Source organism: Notamacropus eugenii, chromosome 5, assembly GCF_028372415.1.
Source record: "Notamacropus eugenii isolate mMacEug1 chromosome 5, mMacEug1.pri_v2, whole genome shotgun sequence".
NCBI lineage: Eukaryota > Metazoa > Chordata > Mammalia > Diprotodontia > Macropodidae > Notamacropus > Notamacropus eugenii.
Genome location: NC_092876.1, coordinates 280,300,136 through 280,322,569, shown reverse-complemented (window position 1 = coordinate 280,322,569; position 22,434 = coordinate 280,300,136). Strand labels below are relative to the sequence as shown.

General features: G+C 38.7%; 1 protein-coding gene across 2 annotated transcripts in view; it reads left to right on the top strand.

The window, feature by feature from the left end:
* Positions 1-22,434, top strand: part of KMT2A (lysine methyltransferase 2A) — an 82,251-nt gene that overhangs the window by 54,399 nt on the left and 5,418 nt on the right. For both annotated transcript variants that reach the window (XM_072613035.1, XM_072613034.1), the window contains 20 exons: positions 376-549; positions 1,311-1,421; positions 1,726-1,799; positions 2,998-3,191; positions 3,575-3,681; positions 4,305-4,442; positions 5,480-5,638; positions 5,924-6,041; positions 6,163-6,241; positions 6,371-6,531; positions 6,723-6,908; positions 7,114-11,392; positions 11,816-11,896; positions 16,479-16,543; positions 18,361-18,531; positions 20,087-20,161; positions 20,705-20,879; positions 21,050-21,157; positions 21,695-21,778; positions 22,099-22,228. In XM_072613035.1, coding sequence (XP_072469136.1) covers positions 376-549; positions 1,311-1,421; positions 1,726-1,799; positions 2,998-3,191; positions 3,575-3,681; positions 4,305-4,442; positions 5,480-5,638; positions 5,924-6,041; positions 6,163-6,241; positions 6,371-6,531; positions 6,723-6,908; positions 7,114-11,392; positions 11,816-11,896; positions 16,479-16,543; positions 18,361-18,531; positions 20,087-20,161; positions 20,705-20,879; positions 21,050-21,157; positions 21,695-21,778; positions 22,099-22,228 — 6,669 coding nt within the window. The remainder of the gene's footprint in view (positions 1-375; positions 550-1,310; positions 1,422-1,725; positions 1,800-2,997; positions 3,192-3,574; positions 3,682-4,304; positions 4,443-5,479; positions 5,639-5,923; positions 6,042-6,162; positions 6,242-6,370; positions 6,532-6,722; positions 6,909-7,113; positions 11,393-11,815; positions 11,897-16,478; positions 16,544-18,360; positions 18,532-20,086; positions 20,162-20,704; positions 20,880-21,049; positions 21,158-21,694; positions 21,779-22,098; positions 22,229-22,434) is intronic.

Here is a 22,434-nt window from a genome sequence, read left to right as displayed (position 1 = left end):
AGGAAGTGATATTTGAGAAGAGCTTTGAGGAAAGCTCTTGAGGCAAAGGTGAGGTGATACCTTCTAGGCTTTGGAGAGTTGGAATATCTATTGGAATACGTAGAGTGCTATATTATGTGTGAGTAATAATAAGCAGACCAGTTTGACCCTAATATAGAATACATGATGTAGAATTAAGTTCAGTAAGTCTGGAAAGGAGGAGCCCCCAGGTTATGAAGGGCTTTAAATGATGAACACAGTTGTTTGTGTTTTAGAGGCCAGAGAGACTATGGATCTTAATTTCCAGTTCTAACTGGAGAGAGTTTACTTTGGAGACCAGATGCTTAGTGACTGATTGAAAGTAACACATTATCTGTATATCATTCCTGGATATAGGCTGCCAAGCCCCCCGACTTAAATCCAGAGACAGAGGAGAGTATACCTTCCCGAAGCTCCCCAGAAGGACCAGATCCACCAGTTCTGACTGAGGTTAGCAAGCAGGAAGAACAGCAGCCTTTGGACCTGGAAGGAGTAAAGAAGAAAATGGATCAAGGAGGTTACACCTCTGTGGTACGTCTCTAGAGCACAGTAACAAAAAATGATGATTTTAATTTTATTTTTAAATGTCATCATTTTGTCTTGAAATAGATGCTTAAAACTATGGGGGAATGGGAAATTCACTTTTGTATTTCAGAAAAGGGGCTAGAATAAGGTAGGTTTGTTTGTCTTTAACTCGACTTTTCTGGAAATTAATTCATATTCAAAAGAACACTCAAATCTCCTAGAAAGTATTTGTGAGGAGAAAAAACACTAGTGTGAACTTAATTAATTTATCCCTATGGGACCAGATCTGAAAAATGTGCCTATTTTTTAAGATCCTCTTTTACAGAGAGGATCTTTACTTTTTAATTTTAGAGCAGGACATTTTAAAACACCTCAGAGTTATTACTTAACATTTAATGGCTCATTGTTTAGTTATTTATACATCATAATTTAAAGGAAAAACTTTTTATAGTTTACAAGCTGTTTATGAACTGTTTAGTACTTTGTGAAACACCTCTTTTATCATTATTAACTAATTAACCTTAATACCAAGATGTGGCCATATGGATAGACACAAATTGATTGTTAGCTGGTTCCCACAGTCCCTACTCAGAGTGATGTTGTTACACGGTATTTAAAGGGGATATGTGTTAATTTTGTTTTTTGAGTTTTAGGTTTTTTAGAATTGTTCATGTGTTGGATATTTAGATAAGGAAGGAAAATATTCCACTTTTGGCATGTACATTTTTTATGTGTTTATGTGGGTATACTATGTATTTCCAATGCAGTTGGAATTCAGTGATGATATCGTGAAGATTATTCAAGCAGCCATCAATTCAGATGGAGGGCAGCCAGAGGTTAAAAAAGCTAATAGCATGGTCAAGTCCTTCTTCATTCGGGTGAGTAACATTAGTTTTTTATTTGAAAAATTATTTGTTTCTGTGTAATTATCCTCCATAAAAAGAATGAACTTTTTCTCTTTTCATTTCTTGTTCCATCATTGGAAGAATTCATTTTTACACCAATCCATATATATTTAAACAACCTTTGGTTTTTCTTTGGGGTGGAGGTGAAGGGGTGAGTTTTGAACTGCTGTTAAGATTATCAGAATTGATGGATCTTTTTTTAGGACCTTAAATCTTTTCATGGTAAAATAGTTTAGGGTAAAGTTGTCTAATTGTTGAAATTCTTGTCTGTTTTCAGCAAATGGAACGCGTTTTTCCTTGGTTCAGTGTCAAAAAGTCCAGGTTTTGGGAACCAAATAAAGTTACAAGCAAGTAAGTAACTTTAGTATCCATCAGCAATAACTTTCTTAAATTTGTCAGTTTCTTGAACTAGAAGTGATCAAGAAATCTTATTCCTTTCAAAAAATGACTATTCAGACTTTTGGATTAGACTCTTTTAGTCTAGGTTTTGTGAAACACAAATACATTAGAATACCTTTAAAGGTCTAGTGTTTCAGAATAATGACTTATGTCAGTCCTTGGTTACTGTATGTAGAAATTGTGAGAGGCAGTATGGCATAATGGATAAAGAAATGGACTTAGAGTTGGAATACCTGTGTTTAAGACCTACTTCTGAAACATAACTGCCTTTTTGGGACCCTGAGCAAGTCACTTAACTTTTCAGTGACTCAGGGAACTGTAAAGGAATGGGAAAGGAATAAGCATTTTTATGTAACACCTACTATATACCAGGCACTGTGCTCTGAGCACTTTTCATAAGTATTATCTCATTTGATCTGATGCTCACAACAAACCTGTGAAATATGTGCTGTTAACCCCATTTTACAGTTGAAAGTGAGGCTTTCTTGCCTAGGGTCACATAGGTAGTAAGAAACTGGATTTGAAGCTAGTGAAATTGGATTTGAACTCAGATCTTTCTGACTCCAATTACAGTGGTCTATCTGCTGTATCCTTGCTGTTCCTAATGTTCATATGTTATAGAGGAGGTATAGAACTGCATTGGGAGCGGAAGTTCATCATTGAAAATTTCCTAAATCAATGAAATAATAGGTCTAACCCTAGCCCCCACAAAACAGCCCTGTAATTTAGGGAATTAAAATTTGACTTCTGATATAATTTAATCCCTTGGATAATAAGTCACAATGTAATGGAGTTCTACAAAACTTATTTCTAGCATTTTCTTCAGAGTCCTCTTTCATTTCCCATATCCAATTAACTAAACTTTTACTTGGAAAAATGTACATCCAGGATAAGACTGCCATTTGGTATTAATAAGACAAGAAATTTGTTTAAAGAGAAATAGATATTCAATAATGAGATTCTGGATACCTTTGATTTTTTAAAATTTAAGCACTGTTTTCCATTACAGCCCTTTTTGGGGGGACAAATTATGGCATTTTGCAAGAATGCATGATAAATTATATTTAAGTCTTAATTATTTAGCTTTATATAAGACTATGGAAAGTATTTAATAAATTCTTGTTAAATGCAATTGAATTTGTTTTTTCAGCAGTGGAATGTTACCAAATGCAGTGCTACCACCTTCACTGGACCATAACTATGCTCAGTGGCAAGAGAGAGAAGAAAACAGCTACACTGAGCAGCCTCCTTTGATGAAGAAAATCATTCCAGCTCCTAAACCCAAAGGCCCTGGAGAACCAGACTCTCCAATTCCTCTGCATCCTCCTACACCACCAATCTTAAGTAGGAAACCAAAAATTATCTTATTTCCTCACCAGATATTTATATAAGATGCAAGTCTGTGTATAAAGGGCACTAAACCTTATGAGACTAAATTTAGCATATTTAAAATCTGAGGGAAATTCTTAAGCCTCTGTTCAGAATGGCAGTTTCATTATTTTCTCATTTAGAGATTATCCAAGGAGTTGTCACAGATTTTTTTAGTACTCTTAATATATGATAAAGGCCAAATTAGCAGATTGTTTTTATGTTTACCCATTGCTTCTTATGGGGCTACAGGATATTGCTTAAGCTGAAATTAAAACTAAATAGAACCCTTCTTTCTTGAAATTAATACTTTCTACCTTGCCAAACATAACTTGCATATCTTTCTTTGGGGGCTCAAGATACAGACAGGAGCCGGGAGGACAGTCCTGAGCTAAACCCACCTCCAGGGGTAGAAGATAATCGACAGTGTGCATTATGCTTGATGTATGGGGATGATAACGCTAATGTAAGTACTTTGCATCCTAGTATTCTTTTTAGCAGGCACTAAGACAGAATGTATTCACCCTTTGTAACTAATTTTGATCATGGGGATTTCTGTATGTTTTATGTGAATTTGGTACTTAGGAGTAAAGCAGTTTTCCCTTGGAACTTTTCAAGCAGCCTTGTTCAAATTAAATGCTAAAGTGACTGATCTTAGTTTCATTCTCTTGAACTGTAACTACTAAGATTTTGCAAAAGTTAGTAACATGCAAATGATGTGTAAAATAGCTTATGACTAATACAGGTTTTGTGACTGGCCAATGTAATATGGTCCATATTGGTGTATCAACCTGGTTTCAATACTGTAAACCTATTATTGAAAGTGAAACTATCATCACTTGAATATATCATTTCCTCAGATAAAAGGGATGGCCATTTTATTTGTTTGGATTCTCGATTTTGGCCCTGATATAAAAGTATTTGAAAGCAGTGCTCCTTAATATGACATTATGATTTTATTTGAGTTCCTAAGCTAAAAGACTGTCAATTTCCTAAAGTTATTTGGACAAAGCTAAAAGTCAGTGCCAAAGAAAACTTTCCTGGCATTGGGTTCTTTGTTGTGGAAAAATAATTTCACACATCCCATAGGATGCTGGCCGCTTGCTCTACATTGGTCAAAATGAATGGACACATGTGAACTGTGCTTTGTGGTCAGCAGAGGTGTTTGAAGATGATGATGGATCCCTAAAGAATGTGCACATGGCTGTGATCAGGGGCAAGCAATTGGTGAGTCTTTGGGAGTAGAGTTTTGTGGAAGGAGATTCCTTCATAGTTTTCTAACTTTCTGTTTTCTGTAATAAACTGCTGTTTCACCAATAGCTTTATATGTTCAATCATTAATATGTGTTGAGTCCCTTTGGAGCCCTGTGTTGGTTTCTGGGACAGAGAGATAAAAAAAAAAAAATGAAAAGATCTCTATCCTTGAGACAGTTGAAATACAACTACAGAAATAGTCCAAACCTATTAAAATGATCAGTTAATGTTTATTAAGCACCTTTTGTATGCCAAGCCACTAAGTGGCACATTAACACAACTGTAAATTAACATAGTTCAGACTTCATAATAAGTGCAATGAGAATGTGAAGTAATGCAGAAACAGATAAATTTTCATAGAAGAACTGAATTCTTAGCTGTATTTTGGAGGAAAGGAGGGGAGGAACTGATCATCGCAAAAAAAAAAAAATAGAGAGAAATGGCATGTATAGAAGAAAGAGCAAGTGCATTTGAATGGTGTAGCAGAGTGATACTAAGCAAAGCAAAGTATTGTTTGCCTGGATAATAATCTATAGAGGATCAGTTAATGTGTGGCTTTGAAAATCATAATGAAAATACCTAATTTTTACGAATTAGATAATTAGCCATGATATGTTTCTTGTCAAAGGATTTCTAAGTAATTCAAACAGTATGATCTTTGCAGGAGATCTGGACTCATAGACCCTTTATGGATTTAATGGCCTTCTATCCACTGGAGGATGTCCTAAGCATTGATCTAGGAGGTCTCCCTTTTAAACTCACTGCTCTAGAAGGAAGCCCAGGTTCTAAGTCGAATGGTGATATTTAAACCTAATAGGTTGTGGGGCCTTATGCAAAAATTGGGAAAAGACATAGTATGCTTATGATACATTTGATATCTATGTGTAACCACAGAGAAGCAGTAAATTTCCTGAGTTGTGGGGGGGTTCAGGATGGGGTAACTTTGCTAAGGGAAAGGCATAAGAGATCTAAATATCTAAATAGAGCTTTTGTTCCTCTTGGATTTTTAGAGATGTGAGTACTGCCAAAAGCCAGGGGCCACTGTAGGTTGCTGCCTCACATCCTGCACTAGCAACTATCACTTCATGTGTTCCCGAGCCAAGAATTGTGTCTTTCTGGATGATAAAAAAGTTTATTGCCAACGACATCGGGATTTGATCAAAGGAGAGGTAAGGGTGTTGGATTGCTTTTTTAATTCTCTGGGGACTTGGGGGAAAATGCTGGACAAGAATTAACAGGATGAGAAACTTGATTTTGTTCTGACAAGTCAGTTCCTATGAGCATTTTTCTTGGCCTAACTTCTCTTCTCATTTGAAGTATTGAAGTTACTGAGAAGGAGTACTGGTATTGAATTACACCTCTATTCTTTGAGCCTGGAATAAGCTAGATAATGAATGTATCCTATGAGATAAAACTGTAATATTTTAAACAGTTCCCCTGCCTTCTTGTTTAAGATGGTTCCTGAGAATGGATTTGAAGTTCTTAGAAGAGTATTTGTAGACTTTGAAGGCATCAGCTTGAGAAGGAAGTTTCTCAGTGGCCTAGAACCAGAAAATATCCACATGATGATTGGTAAGACCTGGATATTGGTAATAGATACTGCATTTATGGGAATCTTTTCGTGTCTTTGGAGTTGATATAAAGAACCTTCTTCACATTCTCTCTTCTCATCATTTCTCTTTTGTTTGATCAGGCTCAATGACGATTGACTGTTTAGGAATTCTAAATGATCTCTCTGACTGTGAGGATAAGCTTTTTCCTATTGGATATCAGTAAGTAAATAGTAACTAAACTTTGCCAGTTGAACAGTCAAAGGCTCTTTTTACGACGTTTCAGCAAACCTTATGGTTTCTTGATGCCTTGCCCATGCTTAAGGTACTTTTAAAAAACCTCTTTTACAGATGTTCCAGGGTGTACTGGAGCACCACAGATGCTCGAAAACGTTGTGTTTATACATGCAAGATAGTGGAATGCCGTCCTCCAGTTGTAGAGCCAGATATCAACAGTACTGTTGAACATGATGAGAATAGGACTATTGCTCATAGCCCTACTTCTCTCATAGGTGAGTCCCTTCTCAAGCTAGAATTTAAGTTGAATACTTGGAAACAGTATTTTGGGAGGAGAATGAGAAGATATTGAATATCTATGATATTGTTCATCTCTAATCCAGTATTTTCACTGCTTGCTTTTAGTGAGTCATCAACTTGATATCTTAACTAGAACCTTTCTTTTTAATGAAATTTTTTTCAACAGAAATTCCACCAAGAGAGATTCGCAATACAGCTGAAATTATAAATCCTCCATCCCCAGACCGACCTCCTCATTCACATACCTCCAGCTCCTGTTTCTATCATGTCATCTCAAAAGCCCCCAGAATCCGAATGCCCAGTTATTCTCCAACGCAGAGATCCCCTGGTTGTCGTCCATTGCCTTCTGCTGGTAAAAGACTTTATTAGTTAAATGACATCCTTAACTCATGAATAAGAATCCCCAGGCTGGTTTCATTTGTTTTTTTTCAGTTAGTGCTGTTGTGATTAATTTTTCTAGTTTTATAAATTTTACTAAACTGTATGTAGATATTTGAGACCAGTAGATATTGTGTATTTTTTTCCATTGTAGCCTTTATTTTCTCTCTTTCATTTAGGGAGTCCTACCCCAACTACCCATGAGATAGTCACAGTGGGAGACCCTTTACTCTCCTCTGGGCTTCGAAGCATTGGATCCAGACGTCACAGCACTTCCTCTCTGTCACCCCAGCGGTCCAAATTCCGGATAATGTCCCCAATGAGAGCTGGGAATGCTTATTCCCGTCACAGTGTTTCCTCTATCTCTAGCATTGGTACCTCCACTGATCATGAGTCAAGTGTAAAAACAATTGACCACTTCCTAGGGTCATTAAATTCAAGCACTCCAAATACTTTGGGTCAGAACACTCCAACTTCTTCAAGTTCTCAAAGGACATTGCTTACAGTTGGGACTAAAACAAGTCATATGGATGGACCTTCACCTTCAGAATTGAAACATATTTGTGCTGCAGACTTGTCAACTAAAAGCTCCTCCTTGAAAGGAGAGAAGGGCAGAATGTTGAATTCCAAGGGCTCAGAGGGATCAATACACACCCTGGCTTATCCTGGGAATCCTAAACCAGCCTCCCAGGCTCATAATACAACACCTGGAGAGGTAAATGTGAGTAAATTGGGCACTTTTGTTGAACCTTCTTCAGTGTCATTTTCTTCCAAAGAGGCTCTTTCCTTCTCACCACTCCATTTGAGGGGACAGAAGAAGGAGAGAGACCAACATACCAACTCTACCCAGTCAGAAAACCTTTCTCCAGTTAAAGACATAGAAACTAAAGCATTGAAGTCACCTGGGGTGAACAGCAAATCAGCTATTGCAAATGAACAAGTGACATCTAGTTCTAGAGATAGAAGACAGAAAGGAAAAAAATCTGGTAAAGAAACTTTCAAAGAGAAACATTCCATTAAGTCTTTTCTGGATCCTGGTCAGGTCATGGCTGGTGAGGAAGGAAACCTAAAGCCAGAGTTTGTCAATCAGGTTTTGACATCTGAGCATGTAAGTCAGCGATCTTGTAATAATATTTCTTCTGAAAAGAGTGGGGATAAAGTTCTTCCTATTTCAGGAGGCACCAAAGCTCCATCTGTGCAGTTGGAAGGACCAGCCAAGGAATCACAGACACCTCGGAAACGCACAGTCAAAGTGACCTTGACACCATTGAAAATGGAAAGTGAGAGTCCATCCAAAAACACATCGAAAGAAATTGTTCCTGTTTCTCCATCCCAAGGAATGGAATCAGCAACTTTGGCAGAATCATCTTCAACTTCAGAAAGTCTAGGAGATGGCTCTGTGGCACAGCCCAGCCCCAATGATACTTCATCCCAAGAATCTCAGAGTAACACCTATCCAAATCTTCCTGTCCAGGACAGAAGCTTGATGCTCCAAGATGGCACCAAGCCTCAAGAAGATAGCTCCTACAAGAGGAGATATCCTCGCCGTAGTGCTCGAGCCCGCTCTAATATGTTTTTTGGGCTCACCCCTCTCTATGGAGTGAGATCCTATGGGGAGGAAGATATTCCATTCTTTAGCAGTTCTTCAGGCAAGAAACGAGGAAAGAGGTCAGCTGAAGGGCAGGTGGATGGGGCTGATGACTTAAGCACCTCAGATGAAGATGATTTATACTACTACAACTTCACCAGGACAGTGATTTCTTCAAGTGGGGAAGAGCGATTGGGATCACATAATTTATTTCGGGAGGAAGAGCAATGTGACCTCCCCAAGATTTCACAGCTAGATGGTGTAGATGATGGGACAGAGAGTGATACTAGTGTCACAACTACAGCAAGGAAAGTCAATCAGCTTCCCAAAAGAAATGGCAAAGAAAATGGGACAGAGAACTTAAAACTTGATCGAACTGAAGATTCTGGGGAAAAGGAACATGTCATCAAGAGTTCAGCTGGTCATAAAACTAATGAACCAAAGATAGACAACTGCCATCCTGTAAGCAGGGTGAAAACACAAGGACAAGATTCCTTGGAGGCCCAACTCAGCTCACTGGAATCTGGCCGCAGAGTCCACACAAGTACCCCTTCAGATAAAAACCTGCTAGATACTTATAATACTGAGCTTCTAAAATCTGATTCTGACAACAACAATAGTGATGACTGTGGAAACATCCTACCCTCAGATATCATGGACTTTGTGTTAAAGAATACTCCCTCCATGCAGGCTTTAGGAGAGAGTCCAGAGTCATCTTCATCTGAACTTCTGACTCTTGGAGAGGGGTTGGGTCTTGACAGCAACCGTGGAAAAGATATGGGCCTCTTTGAAGTGTTTTCTCAGCAATTACCAACAGCAGAGCCTGTGGACAGTAGTGTGTCTTCCTCTATGTCAGCAGAGGAACAGTTTGAGTTGCCTTTAGAGCTCCCATCAGATCTCTCTGTCCTAACTACCCGGAGCCCCACTGTCCCCAGCCAGAACCCAAACAGACTGGCAGTAATCTCAGATACAGGGGAGAAGAGAGTGACAATCACAGAAAAATCTGTAGCCTCAACTGAAAGTGACTCAGCCCTGTTGAGTCCAGGAGTAGATCCAACCCCAGAAGGCCACATGACCCCAGATCATTTCATCCCAGGGCACATGGATGCAGACCATATTGCTAGCCCTCCTTGTGGTTCAGTAGAACAAGGACATGGCAACAACCAGGACTTAACTAGAAACAGCAGCACTCCTAGCCTTCAGGTTCCTGTTTCTCCTACTGTTCCCCTTCAGAATCAGAAATATGTTCCCAGTTCCACAGACAGCCCTGGTCCATCTCAGATTTCAAATGCAGCTGTCCAGACCACTCCACCTCACATGAAACCGGCCACTGAAAAACTCCTTGTTGTCAACCAGAATATGCAACCACTTTATGTTCTGCAAACTCTTCCAAATGGAGTGACTCAAAAAATACAGCTGACTCCCTCAGTTAGTTCTGCCCCCAATGTGATGGAAACAAACACATCAGTGCTTGGGCCCATGGGCAGTGGTCTCACTCTAGCCACAGGCCTGAATCCAAGTTTGCCATCATCTCAGTCTTTGTTCCCCCCTTCTAGCAAAGGATTGCTCCCCATGACTCATCACCAGCACTTACATTCCTTTCCTGCAGCTACTCAAAGTAGTTTCCCACCGAACTTGAATAATCCTACTTCAGGCTTGTTGATTGGTGTCCAGCCTCCTCCGGATCCCCAACTTTTGGTTTCAGAAACTAATCAGAGGACAGACCTCAATACTTCTGCATCCACTTCACCTCCTGGGTTAAAGAAAAGGCCCATATCTCGCCTTCACTCTCGAAAGAATAAAAAACTTGCTCCATCAAGCACTTCATCATCTATTGCCCCTTCTGATATGGTCTCTAACATGACTCTGATTAATTTTACACCCTCCCAGCTTTCAAACCATCCAAGTCTATTAGATTTGGGATCACTTGGAAATACCACCTCCCACAGAACAGTCCCCAACATCATCAAAAGGTCTAAATCTGGTATCATGTACTTTGAACAGGCACCCTTGTTACCACAGAATGTGGGAGGAGCTGCTGCTTCAACAGTTGGGACATCAACAATAGGCCCAGATACCAGCCACCTCACAGCAGGACCTGTTTCTGGTTTGGCATCAGGTTCCTCTGTTCTTAATGTTGTTTCCATGCAAGCTACAACAGCCCCTACCACTGGTGGATCAGTTCCAGGACATGTTTTGGGACAGGGCTCAGTGACGTTAACTAGCCCAAGGTTGCTTGGTGCCCCAGACATTGGCTCAATAAGCAATCTCTTAATCAAAGCCAGCCAGCAGAGCCTGGGGCTTCAGGAACAGCCCATGGCTTTGCCACCAGGGTCAGGAATGTTTTCACAGCTGGGAACATCACAGGCCCCCTCCACTGCTGCAATGACAGCTGCATCCAGTATTTGTGTGCTTCCCTCCACCCAGACTGTGGGCATGACAGTTGCCCCTTCATCTAATGAACCAGAAGGATCCTATCAGCTTCAGCACATGACCCAGCTCCTTGCCAGCAAAACTGGGATTCTCCCCTCCCAGTTGGATGTTGCTTCAACTTCAGGGAGCCAGTTGTCAAGCTTTCCCCAGCTGGTTGATGTTCCCAGCAACACAGGAGTAGAGCAGAGCAAGGCTTCATCCTCAGTTATGCATGCTAGCTCAGCCTCTCCTGGGGGGTCCCCATCTTCTGGCCAACAGTCAGCAAGCAGCTCAGTGCTAGGTCCCACGAAGTCCAGGCCAAAAGTCAAACGGATTCAGCTGCCTTTGGACAAAGGGAATGGTAAGAAGCACAAGGTTTCCCACGTGCGGACCAGTTCCTCGGAAGCACACATTCCACATCCAGAAGCCAACCCTACATCCCTGACGTCAGCGACAGGGTAAGAAATGCCACTGTTGGTTACATTGTGTCATCAGAACAAGGGCGAATTTAAAACTTTTCCCACTGTTGCCTCTTTTCCTATTGTTCTTTTCCCTCATAAATTACTGGGGTTTTTTGTTTTGTTTTGTTTTTGATATCATTTAAATGTATCACTGTAGCAGTTACAAGAGCAAATTCAGTCCCATCAGTGGGTGCTAAGGCCCTTGAGAAGAAGCATCTCTCTTTAGTCATTTATTGAGGTTTGAAGCACTTCATGATAGCTTTTATTTCTTCTTTGTCTGAGGCTACCAGGGAACAGTTAATTCTATTTGGGGAGCCATCTTGAGGACTGAGTCACCAGCTGGCTAAGACTAGGCCTTTTAATTTAACCTAAATATTTCTCAGTAGGTTTTTTGAACAGTCCTAAACACTTCTTTTCCAGGACTCCAGGATCAAAGTCAGATGTTCAGGATACAGCTAACATGGATCAGTCATCACAAAAGGATTGTGGACAGTCTACAAGGTAAGCTGAAAAGAAGATTTTAGTTTAAGATTAGATATTCTTCTGCTTGTATGGCTTTTAAAATTTACCCTGTTTTGTTTGTTTTTTTAACATTCTTTACTTTTTAAATTTTGAGTTCTAGATTCTCTCCCTCCGTTCTACTACCTCCCCACTCGTGGAGAAGGCAAGCCATGTGATATCAATTATATATGTGAAATCATGCAAAACATAATATTTCCATATTGGCCATGTTGCCAAAAAAGCAAGAAAAATAAAGTGAGAAAGTTATATTTCAATTAGCACTTGAAGTTCAACAGTTTGTTTTAGAGGTGAATAGCATTTTTTCATCATGAGTTCTCAGATCATGGTATTGATCATAGTAGCCAGGTCTTTTACAGTTGATCATCTTTACAACATTGCTATTACTGTATACAACTCCAGGTTCTTCTCACTTCACTTTACATCAGTTCATATAGGTCTTGCCATGTGTTTCTGAAACGATCTCCCTTGTCATTTCTTTTAGCACAATAGTACGGTATCACAGTCTTGCTCAGCCACCTGCTAATTGATGAGCATGTCTTCAGTTTCCAGTTCTTTACCACCACAAAAAGAGCTACTATATTTTTGTACATATAGGTCCTTTTCTTTTTTCTTTGACGTCTTTGAGATGCAAACCTGGTAACGGTATTGTGGGATCCAAGGATATTTACAGTTTTGTAGCCCTTCAGGTATAGTTCCAAATTGTTTTCCAAAATGGTTGGACCAATTCAACAGTTTCACCAGCAGTTCATTAATGCACCTGTTTTTCCCTCATCAAATCCAACATTTATCATTTCTGATAAATATGAAGGTGATAGGTACCTCAGAATTGTTTGAATTTGCATTTCTCTAATCAATAGTGATTTAGAGCTTTTTTTCATATACTTATAAATAGCTTTGATTTCTTCTGAAAACTGCACGTTCATATCCTTTGACCACTTATTAATTTGGGGAATGGCTCTTATTTTTACAAATTTGACTCAGTTCTGTATTCAGTATATATTTGAGAAACGAGATCTTTATCAAGAAACTTATTGTCAAAATTTTTGCTATTACTTCATTGTGCATGGTACCTTTCAGCAAAATGTAGTTTCCCTGATTATCTTCTTCAACTGGGTCTATTTTTGTTTTTGCTTTGTCTGAGATGATTGCTACCCCTGCTCTTTTTATTTCAGCTAAAGCATATCACATTCTGCTCCAGCCCTTTATTTCAGCTCTGTTTTTCTGTTTCAGGTGTGTCTCATGTCAACCAACATACTGTTGCATTTTGGTTTCTCATCAATTCTGCTATCTGCTTCTGTTTTATGGGTGAACACAGCTCATTCACATTCACAGTTACAATTACTGTGTATTTCCCTACAGGGACAAGCGAAGTGACTCTGTGAACAGAGTACCAGGCCTGGGTTCAGGAAGGCTCATCTTCCTGAATTCAAATCTGACCTCAGACACTTACTAGTTGTGTGACCCTGGGCAAGCCACTTAACCCTGTTTGTCTCAGTTTCCTCATCTGTAAAATGAACTAGAGAAGGAAGTAGCTAACTACTCCAGTAACTTTGCCAAGAAAACTTACAGTGGGGTCATGAAGAGTCAAACATAACTGAAACAACTGACAGCAACAATTTCCCTTCATCCCATCATCTGTTTCTTCCTCTCTCTCTCTGTCTGTCTCTCTCTTTTTATCGTGTCTCTCCTGAAGTCTGTTCTGCTTCCAACCAGTGCTTCCCTTGAGCCACCTTCCCCTTTTTCTCCTCCTTCCCTTTTCTCATCCCTTTTCCCTTCTATTTCCCTATTGGGTAAGTTTCATTTTTATACATAGCTTTGTATGTGTGTGTCTGTATGTGTATGTTTACGTATTGTAGGTATGTATTCCTTCTTTGAACCAGTTCAAATACTAGTGAAGTTCAAGCATTGCCTGCCACCTCCCACTCCCATCATTTTCCCCTCCATTGTAAAAGTTCCTCCTTGCTTGCCTCTTCTGCGTAAGAAAATTTTCCCCCTTCCCCCAGTACATCCTTATTTCTCCCCCCTTAATTTTTTTTGGAGTTCATTCAAATATAATCACCTCACACTGATGTTCTCTGTCTACATAAACTCCTTTAAGCTGCCCCAGTAGTGAAAAAGTTCTTATTAATTACATGTATTATCTTCCCATATAGGAATGCAAACAATTTAATTATCGATTCCCTAGGATTACTCTTTCATGTTTACCTTTTTATGTTTCTCCTGAGTCTTCTGTTTGAATGTCAGATTTTCTGTTCAGCTCTGGTCTTTTCCTCAGGAATACTTGAAAGTTGTCTATTTTGTTAAACGTCTGTTTTTCCCTCTGTTTTGCTGAGTAGGTGGTTCTTAGTTGGTCGTCCTACCTCTTTTGCCCTCCAGAATATCGTATTCCAAGCCCTTTGATCCTCTAATGTGGAAGTTGCTCAATCTTCTTTTATCTTGACTGTGGCTTCACAGCATTTGAATTGCTTCTTTCTAGCTGCTTAGAACTCCTTCACCTAGGAGCTCTGGAATCTGGCTGTCATACTCATAGGAATTTTCATTTGGGGATCTCTTTCAGGAGGTGGATTCTTTTATTTTCTATTTTACCCTCTGGTTCTAGGATATTAAGGCAGTTTTCCTTGATAATTTCTTGAAAGATGATATCTAGTCTCTTCTTTTTTGATCATGGCTTTCAGGTAGTCCAGTAATTCTTAAGTTATCTCTCCTAGATCTGTTCTCCAAGTCATTTGTTTTTCCAATGAGCTATTTCACATTTTCTTCTGTTTTTTTCTTTTTTAAATTTTGTTTTACTGTTTTTTAATGTCTCCTGAAGTCATTAGCTTCCATTTTCCCAGTTCTGATTTTTAAGGCATTATTTTATTTAGCAGGCTTTTGCACCTCCTTTTTCCACTTGGCCAGTTGTACTTTTTAAGGAATTCTTTTCTTCAGTGAATTATTGTACCTCTTCTTCCATGTGACCTATTTTGCTTTCTAAGGAATGTTCTCCTCAGTGAATTTTTGTTCCTCTTTTACCATTTGGCCAATTTTTTTAAGGTATTACTTTTTTGTATCTCCTTTAGCAGGCTGTTGATTTCTTTTTTCATGATTTTCTTGCATCACCGTCATTTTTTTCCCCAGTTTTTCTTCTGTCCCTCTTATTTAGTTTTTTTAAATCCTTTTTGAGCTCTTGCAGGAGTTGGGGGAAGAAGGCTGAGACCAATTCATATTTTTCTTCGATGCTTTGCATGTGACTTTTTCTTTTTTAAAACAATTGACGTTGTTGTCTTATGAATTTGTGCCTTGATCTTTCCTGTCTCCACCTAGCTTACTAATGCTGTGTGTGTATGTGTGTTTGTGTGTGTTTGTTTGTTTGTTTGCTCATTTTTTTCCAGCCTGTTCCTTCACTTCTAACTTTGTTTTAAATTTGGGCTCTGCTCCTGAGGCACTGTCCCAAACTTAAGGTTTTTTTGTGCTGCTGGGGTCTATAAGATTTCAATTCTTTCAGGATGTTATGCTCTAGGTGTGGTCATTGGTCTCTTAGGCTGTGCTCTGGTTTGTGAGCGACCATAAAGCACACCTTTCCACCTTGGAACTGTGACTACAGTTCCAGCTAGTGCTATTCCTCACCTTGGAACTGTGACCTAGAATCACCTCTAGACAGTGCAACAAACAGAGTCCTGCCACAAGAGCTAGCAAAGAGTCCGCTGTGATCTACTTCTGACCAGTTGTCCAACCCCTTCCCCCCCACTCCCCAGTGTTTATCGGCTGAGAACTGCAGAAGCAAGCCATCTTCCCCAGGGCCTACTGCTGGCCTGTCAGCAGTCTGAGACAGACTTTTCTTGCTGACCTTCTGAATTGTCTGGGATTGGAAAATTGTTTTTACCTCATCCTTGTGTTGGTACTGCCACTTCAGAATTCATTTTGAGGTGTTATTTTAACCCTTGCAAGAAAAACATGAAAAGAAATCAGCAGCCTTGGAGAGCAATTTGGGAGAGCTCAGGCAAGTCCCTGCCTTTATCCACTCCTGCCCCTTTTGTATTATTGTTAATTTTAAAAGTCAAAGTGGACAAGATTCAAATGAAACCTTGCAGTTTGCTTAAATTGTTAAATTAGAACCAATTTGGAAGTTAAAGTGTTAATAAGCCTCCCTTCAATTTTTCCCTCCAAATACTGTGACCACAAAAAGTAATTTTAAGGATCCAATTTACAACTTTTAAAATGAGGATGTGGAATTTCTAGTTGTCCAAAAATAGTTATATAGAAGAAGTGGGGGAATAAAATTTTCTATAAGGACAGACAATATTTTAGAGCAAGTGTTTCAGAAAGGACAGTTGTATGTTTTGTACTTTCTAATTCTTGACTGTCTTTGAACAGGTGAAATGATTTGGAAAAGTATAAAGTATATAAAAATATAGAATATTCTTATTCAGGACATTCTATTTAAAGTTTTATCAAGTGCCATCCCATTCCCCAACCCCCCATGGGCATTGATTTGTGAAACTGGCATAGCTATATCATATGCTATTATTTTTGAGTTGCAATAAAAATGATGTTTTCTTAGCATTTGGTTTTCTTTGTTCAGGCAAACGACTGCAATTCAGGAAGAATTGCCAACACAGAATTCAACAAATGAGCAAGAAAATGCAGGTAAGTATGTGGTTGTCAACTAAACAGAGTATTTTTGGTGGCTTACCTATTATTTAAAGGAGTCCCAAGAATAAATATTTGGACATGCTTTTCTGCTGCTTTAATAGCAAGCAGTGTAGGATTTGCATAATTAGTGAAGTGGCTTGACTAAAGGATGCTAACTAACCTTCATTATTATTATGCAGGAGATGTAAGAGAACCTGCTTTTAGTTGTAAAACCTGATATGTACAACTACCATTTTCTTACTTATTCTTGCTGTGTACTGGTGAAGTAAATCAGGAAGTCACATTTAATTTATTGACTTAATTTGATATCCATTAAAATCCCATTTGGATTACTTTGTAGAATCATGTAAAATGATGAAATTTACATGGAAAGAAGGGGAGAAAGGCAAATTTATCAAGGGGGTAATTGGTAGGGAAAGCTAATTAATAAAAAACAGTAAAAGTAGTATTTTAAAGTAACTGACATTCATATAGACCTTTAAAGTCTGCAGAGTGCTTTACATATATTTGATTATCACAACACTCTGAGGTGTAATGTTATTCTCATTTTACAAATGAGGAAACAGGCTTAGGAATTAAGTGATATGATCCATGGTCATTCAACTAAATAAATTGAAAGGCTCAACTCTCAGAAGAGTAGTCATTGATGATTCATCATTAACTTGGAAGGAGGTCTCCAGCTGTGTGTCCCAGGATTCACTATTTGACCCTATGCTGTTTAACATTTTTATCCTTAACTTCAGTACAGACATAAATAAAATGCTTATCAGATTTACAGCTAACTTAAAGATACATTAGAATAGTTACTATGCTGAAGGACAGAATTAGAATCCAAAATATCTGGATAGGTATCTGGAAAAAAAAAAAAAAAAAGAACTGAGAGCTTTAATGGAGTACAAGCTCAATTTGAGATACGGTGATAAGAAGCCTAAGGTGATCTTGGTCTATAATAGGAGGCTACTTTTCCAGAATAAAGATGTGATAGTCCTATTGTAATCTGCCCAGGTCAGATCACATCTAGAATATTGTTTAGAAAGAGCATTAATAAGCTAGGAAATTTCCAAAGAAGTGCAAGCAGAATGGGGAAGAGCTTCATGTCCATGTCATATTAAGATTAGGTGAAGAAACTAGAGACAGTTAGCTTATAGAAGAGAGTGCTTAGAGAGGATGTGATAGCTACCTTTCAGTATTTGAAAGGTGTCATGTAGAAGAAGGGATAGACTACTGTTTGATCCCAGAATGTAGAATTAGACACAGTGGATGAGAGTTGAAAAGAGACAAATTTAGGCTTCATTTTGGGAAAAACTTCTTAACAATTAGAGCTATTCCTTATTAAAATGGCCTCTCTAGGAAGTTATGGGTTTCACCCTAGAGATCTTCAAGGAGGAATTGGATGACAACTTGTCTGCTATATTGTAATGGGAATTCTTTTTCAGAAGATTGTTTTTTTCAAGTATGGCTTGAACTAAAAGGCCTCTGAGGACATTTAGTGAAATTCTATGACTCCTTAGTTAAAGGAGTTATAGTTAGTTAAAGGTTGGAAAGCTCTGGATCTTAAGTACTCTATCCATTGTTATAGACGATGTGTAACAAAAGAATGGCTTTTTGTTAGAGAAGAGAAGATCCCCAGACATTGTGGCTTGGGACATTGTCAGATTTTTCTAATTCCTCATAGGGAATAACCTGACTACTCACTAATTCTTTGAATCTGACGTAATATAATTACCCCTATGAAACCTATTCAAGAAAGGAAAACTGTCAGCAGAAATAATTACAGAAGTCTGTCTCGAATTTTATTTTCTCTCTCTCAGAACCCAAAGTGAGTGAAGAAGAGGAAAGCAACTTCAGTTCTCCATTGATGTTTTGGTTACAGCAAGAACAGAAGCGGAAGGAAAGCATTGGAGAGAAAAAGCCAAAGAAGGGGCTTGTTTTTGAAATCTCAAGTGATGATGGTTTTCAAATTTGTGCAGAAAGCATTGAAGGTATGTGGACTGAAATGTTTGGCTGCTCCATGAGGTTCAAAAGATTCTACCATTATAATCTGTTTCAGCTTGATAGGGATTTTTGGAGATCAGTGTGTCAAGTAATATTTATAAGAGTATTTACTGTGTATTGGGCATTGTGATGGATGCTGTATGTATTCAAAACAGTGTAAAAATGGTTACTAAGTTTAGATTTTTTTTTTTAATGCAACATAAGACACAGTCCATACCACATCTTCATTGAATTCACAGCCTAGTTAGGGAAACGATAACCATATAAAACTTTATTTCAAGTAAGTGGTTTAAACTGTAAGTACTAAAGAAGTTCAGAGAAGGGAGAAATCATGGTTTCAAGTAAGCATAAGCAAAGTGGGAGTTAATACAGGTATTCAAATTGGATTTTGGTAGTTAGATAGGATTTAGATAGGCTTCCAGAAGGTTTGGGAAGAGCTTCCTTATCAGAAGGAACTTTGCGAGCAAAGACCCCAAAGCAAGACTGTACAAAGTAAATACAGGAGACAAGGACTAGATCACAACTCTGTCTGGAGGAGAGGTCTCATGTTGAAAGTAGTCCGAGATAAGATTAAAAAGAGCATGTCTTGAATGCCAGTTTTAAAAGTTTGTTGTTTATTTTATAAGCCATGGGAGCCATCAAAGGTTTTTGAATAGGGGAAATGCCGCAAAGAGAACAGTATTTTGCTTAAATCTAGTAGAAGCATGCAAGATGGTTAGTGCTGGGTAGTATAAGTAGAAAAAAATGAAAGAAGTAGCTAGTTTTATTGGTAGAGAAATTATGTGTTCAGTTTTAAATATAGGACATAGTATAGATTAGGAATTTATAGGGATGTCAGAATTTATGGGGACCTTCCCTCCCCCCTCCCATTTCACATTTTACAGATGTTGAACTTGAGGGGATAAAGACGTTCAAGGGATAGTGTCCAGAATTTGAGGATCAAAACAAGAGTTTAAACTATCCATCCAAGTAACATTACTTAACAAAATAGGACCAGAGTTTGAATGAGAGATCAGGTATAGATATGGGAGAAATCTTCATAGAGGTGAAAATTTTAACATTGGATGCACTTTACCAGGGCAGAATGTCTGTGTGGAGAAGAAATGACCAAGGACTGAAGCCTTGGGGAATGCACTTAAAGTGTATAGAATGGGGAAAAGTTACGTATTTGGACAAGTTTCTGAGGACTGTTTTGACCAGGGGCAAGAATAAAACAAATATTATCAGGCACTGAAGTTAAAGACCCAACTCATGGACTTAGAGATACAGATTCTTTGGGAAATATGTAAAAATTGGCATTTCATCCATTCCTACTGTTATTGCCTTGTCCTCCCTTATAGAAAAAAAAGTGTGTGTGTGTGTGTGTGTACACACACACACACACACACTCTCTCTCTCTCTCTCTCTGTCTCTTTCTCTTTCTCTCTCTGACTCTCTCTGTCTCTCTCTTTATATAACAAACTGGCTTAAAGGGTACAGGCTACTAACTTGACAAGAAATGTACTTAAAAGTTTTGTTACTAGTTTCTTAATATCATTACAGATGCATGGAAATCATTGACAGATAAAGTTCAGGAAGCCCGATCCAATGCTCGTCTCAAACAGCTTTCATTTGCAGGTAAAGCTATTGGCTTTTTCCTCTCTCAATATTCCAGTAGCTTCTTGATTTGAACCAATATGTAATTGATTATATGTGGAAGTGTGTCAAAGTGAGTGTACTTTTAAGTTCCTGTTATTATTGAAAGTCTAGTTCATTCTAGCAGCTCAGGAGATATGAGGGGAAAATCCTTAGGAGTGAAAAGGGAAGGGTAAGCCTTTGTGAAAAAATGCAAAGTCCTTTCTGTGCTGGAGTATGCTTTGATATCTAAGTAGTTTGCTTTTCTGTAAACTTAGGTTTTGTGTTCCATTTGGACTTTCCCAGTTTTATTCATGGGAGATGTTAGGGAGCTGAGACTGACCAGTCTTCTCTGTGGCACTGAAATCAGATCAACTTCTTCTGAATTTGTCAGGGAGGATTATTAATTAAAGATCTAAAGCCAGCTTCTGGCTGTTGTTTACAATACAGGTTCTGTGGTGACTTTGGAAGGTTTTTCTGTAGTTGGGCTGTCTTTTGAGTATTACAGTTTCCTGTTACCCATCCTAATGCTTATGATCTTTACAGGTGTGAATGGCTTAAAGATGCTAGGGATTCTTCATGATGCAGTTGTATTCCTAATTGAACAGCTTTCGGGGGCCAAACATTGTAGGAATTATAAGTTTCGATTCCACAAACCCGAGGAGGCCAATGAACCCCCCCTGAATCCTCATGGTTCAGCCAGGGCTGAAGTCCACCTGAGGCAAGTACCATTCACCCATGGCTTGGAAAGGAGTTTTAGGTTTTAGTTTGTAGATAAATGCCACTGATGTGATCTTTTTCTTTGAATTTTCTGGACTATCATTGTCTCTCATTTCCGGCTTTCCCACCTTAGGCATTTTCTCTAAATGTTTTTTGATCTTTGATTTCCAGGAAGTCAGCATTTGACATGTTTAACTTCTTGGCTTCTAAACATCGACAACCTCCTGAATATAACCCCAATGATGAGGAAGAAGAAGAAGTACAGCTGAAGTCAGCTAGGTAAGCAATTAAGTAGACAACTAATCAAAGAAGTTAAGGCAAAGGGAGTAGGTAGGAAGAGAGAAAGATGCTAAATTTGTCTCTTGTTGCTACAACAATAGAAGAAAATCCATAACCTGCTTTAATTAGAATTCTGGGGTCACAAGAAAAAAAAAGTGACTGAGACATGAGTGACATGGTAACAGTGGCTAATTAGCAAAAAATTCGATTCTGTGAACCTGCTCTGAAATTTGCATGACTTTAAATTGGTGGGGTTTTTTGATTATTGATTCTCTTCTCTTGTATAGCCTTAGTGTACTGTGAAGATATCAATTCTGTTTGATTTTTCCAAACCCCCTACAATAGTTACTATCACCATCTTCATTGTCATTGCCAGAAAGCATTTATGTGTTTAATTGTATATGCACCTATGCTAGACACCGTGCAAAGGGAACCATGTAGTCATTATCTCTGTGTTGGAGCTTTAGTCCAAGACTTTGCCAGAGTAGTCTGTTCCATGAAGAAGTGTGGTTAAAAGTATATCCTGCTGTCTTTCAGAAGGGCGACTAGCATGGATTTGCCCATGCCCATGCGTTTCCGGCACTTAAAGAAGACTTCCAAGGAAGCAGTTGGGGTCTACAGGTATGGCTGAAACCCTGAAAGCTTATCTAAAATCTGAGTGGAACAAATAGGTAGAATAGACCCATTTTGCAGATGGCATTGGTTGCAAGTTACAGCTATTTTTGGTAGCTGACTAAAGGATCCTCACATAATGATTTTGCTAGCTAACTGTTCAGACTTCACTCATCAAGAACAGAGAACAACTTTTGGGAGGCATATAGGTCCAGATTCTGCTTCCTCCAGGGGGGGAAAGGTTGGCAGATTGTTGTGGACTTATTGGCAAATTTCAACTAATCAAATGTCAGCTTTTAGGACTCTTTTTGCTTCTGTTTATGTCCTAGGTCTCCCATCCATGGTCGGGGCCTGTTCTGTAAGAGAAACATTGATGCAGGTGAGATGGTGATTGAGTATGCAGGCAACGTCATCCGTTCCATACAGACTGACAAGCGAGAGAAATATTATGAAAGCAAGGTGAGATAGATTCTATCACTGTTGCTGCTTATTTCACCTGTTGTAGTCAAGAGAAAAGATGAGTGTGGAATAGCATAAAGAAAAAGGAGGTGCTGGATGTTCTTTTAAAAGGTTTACTATTAACTACATTTCAGCTCTAGCAACTAGTGTAAGTACATATTGAAAGTCCTAGGAAATAGAAATTGCCTTGTGCCTAAAGTTGAAGC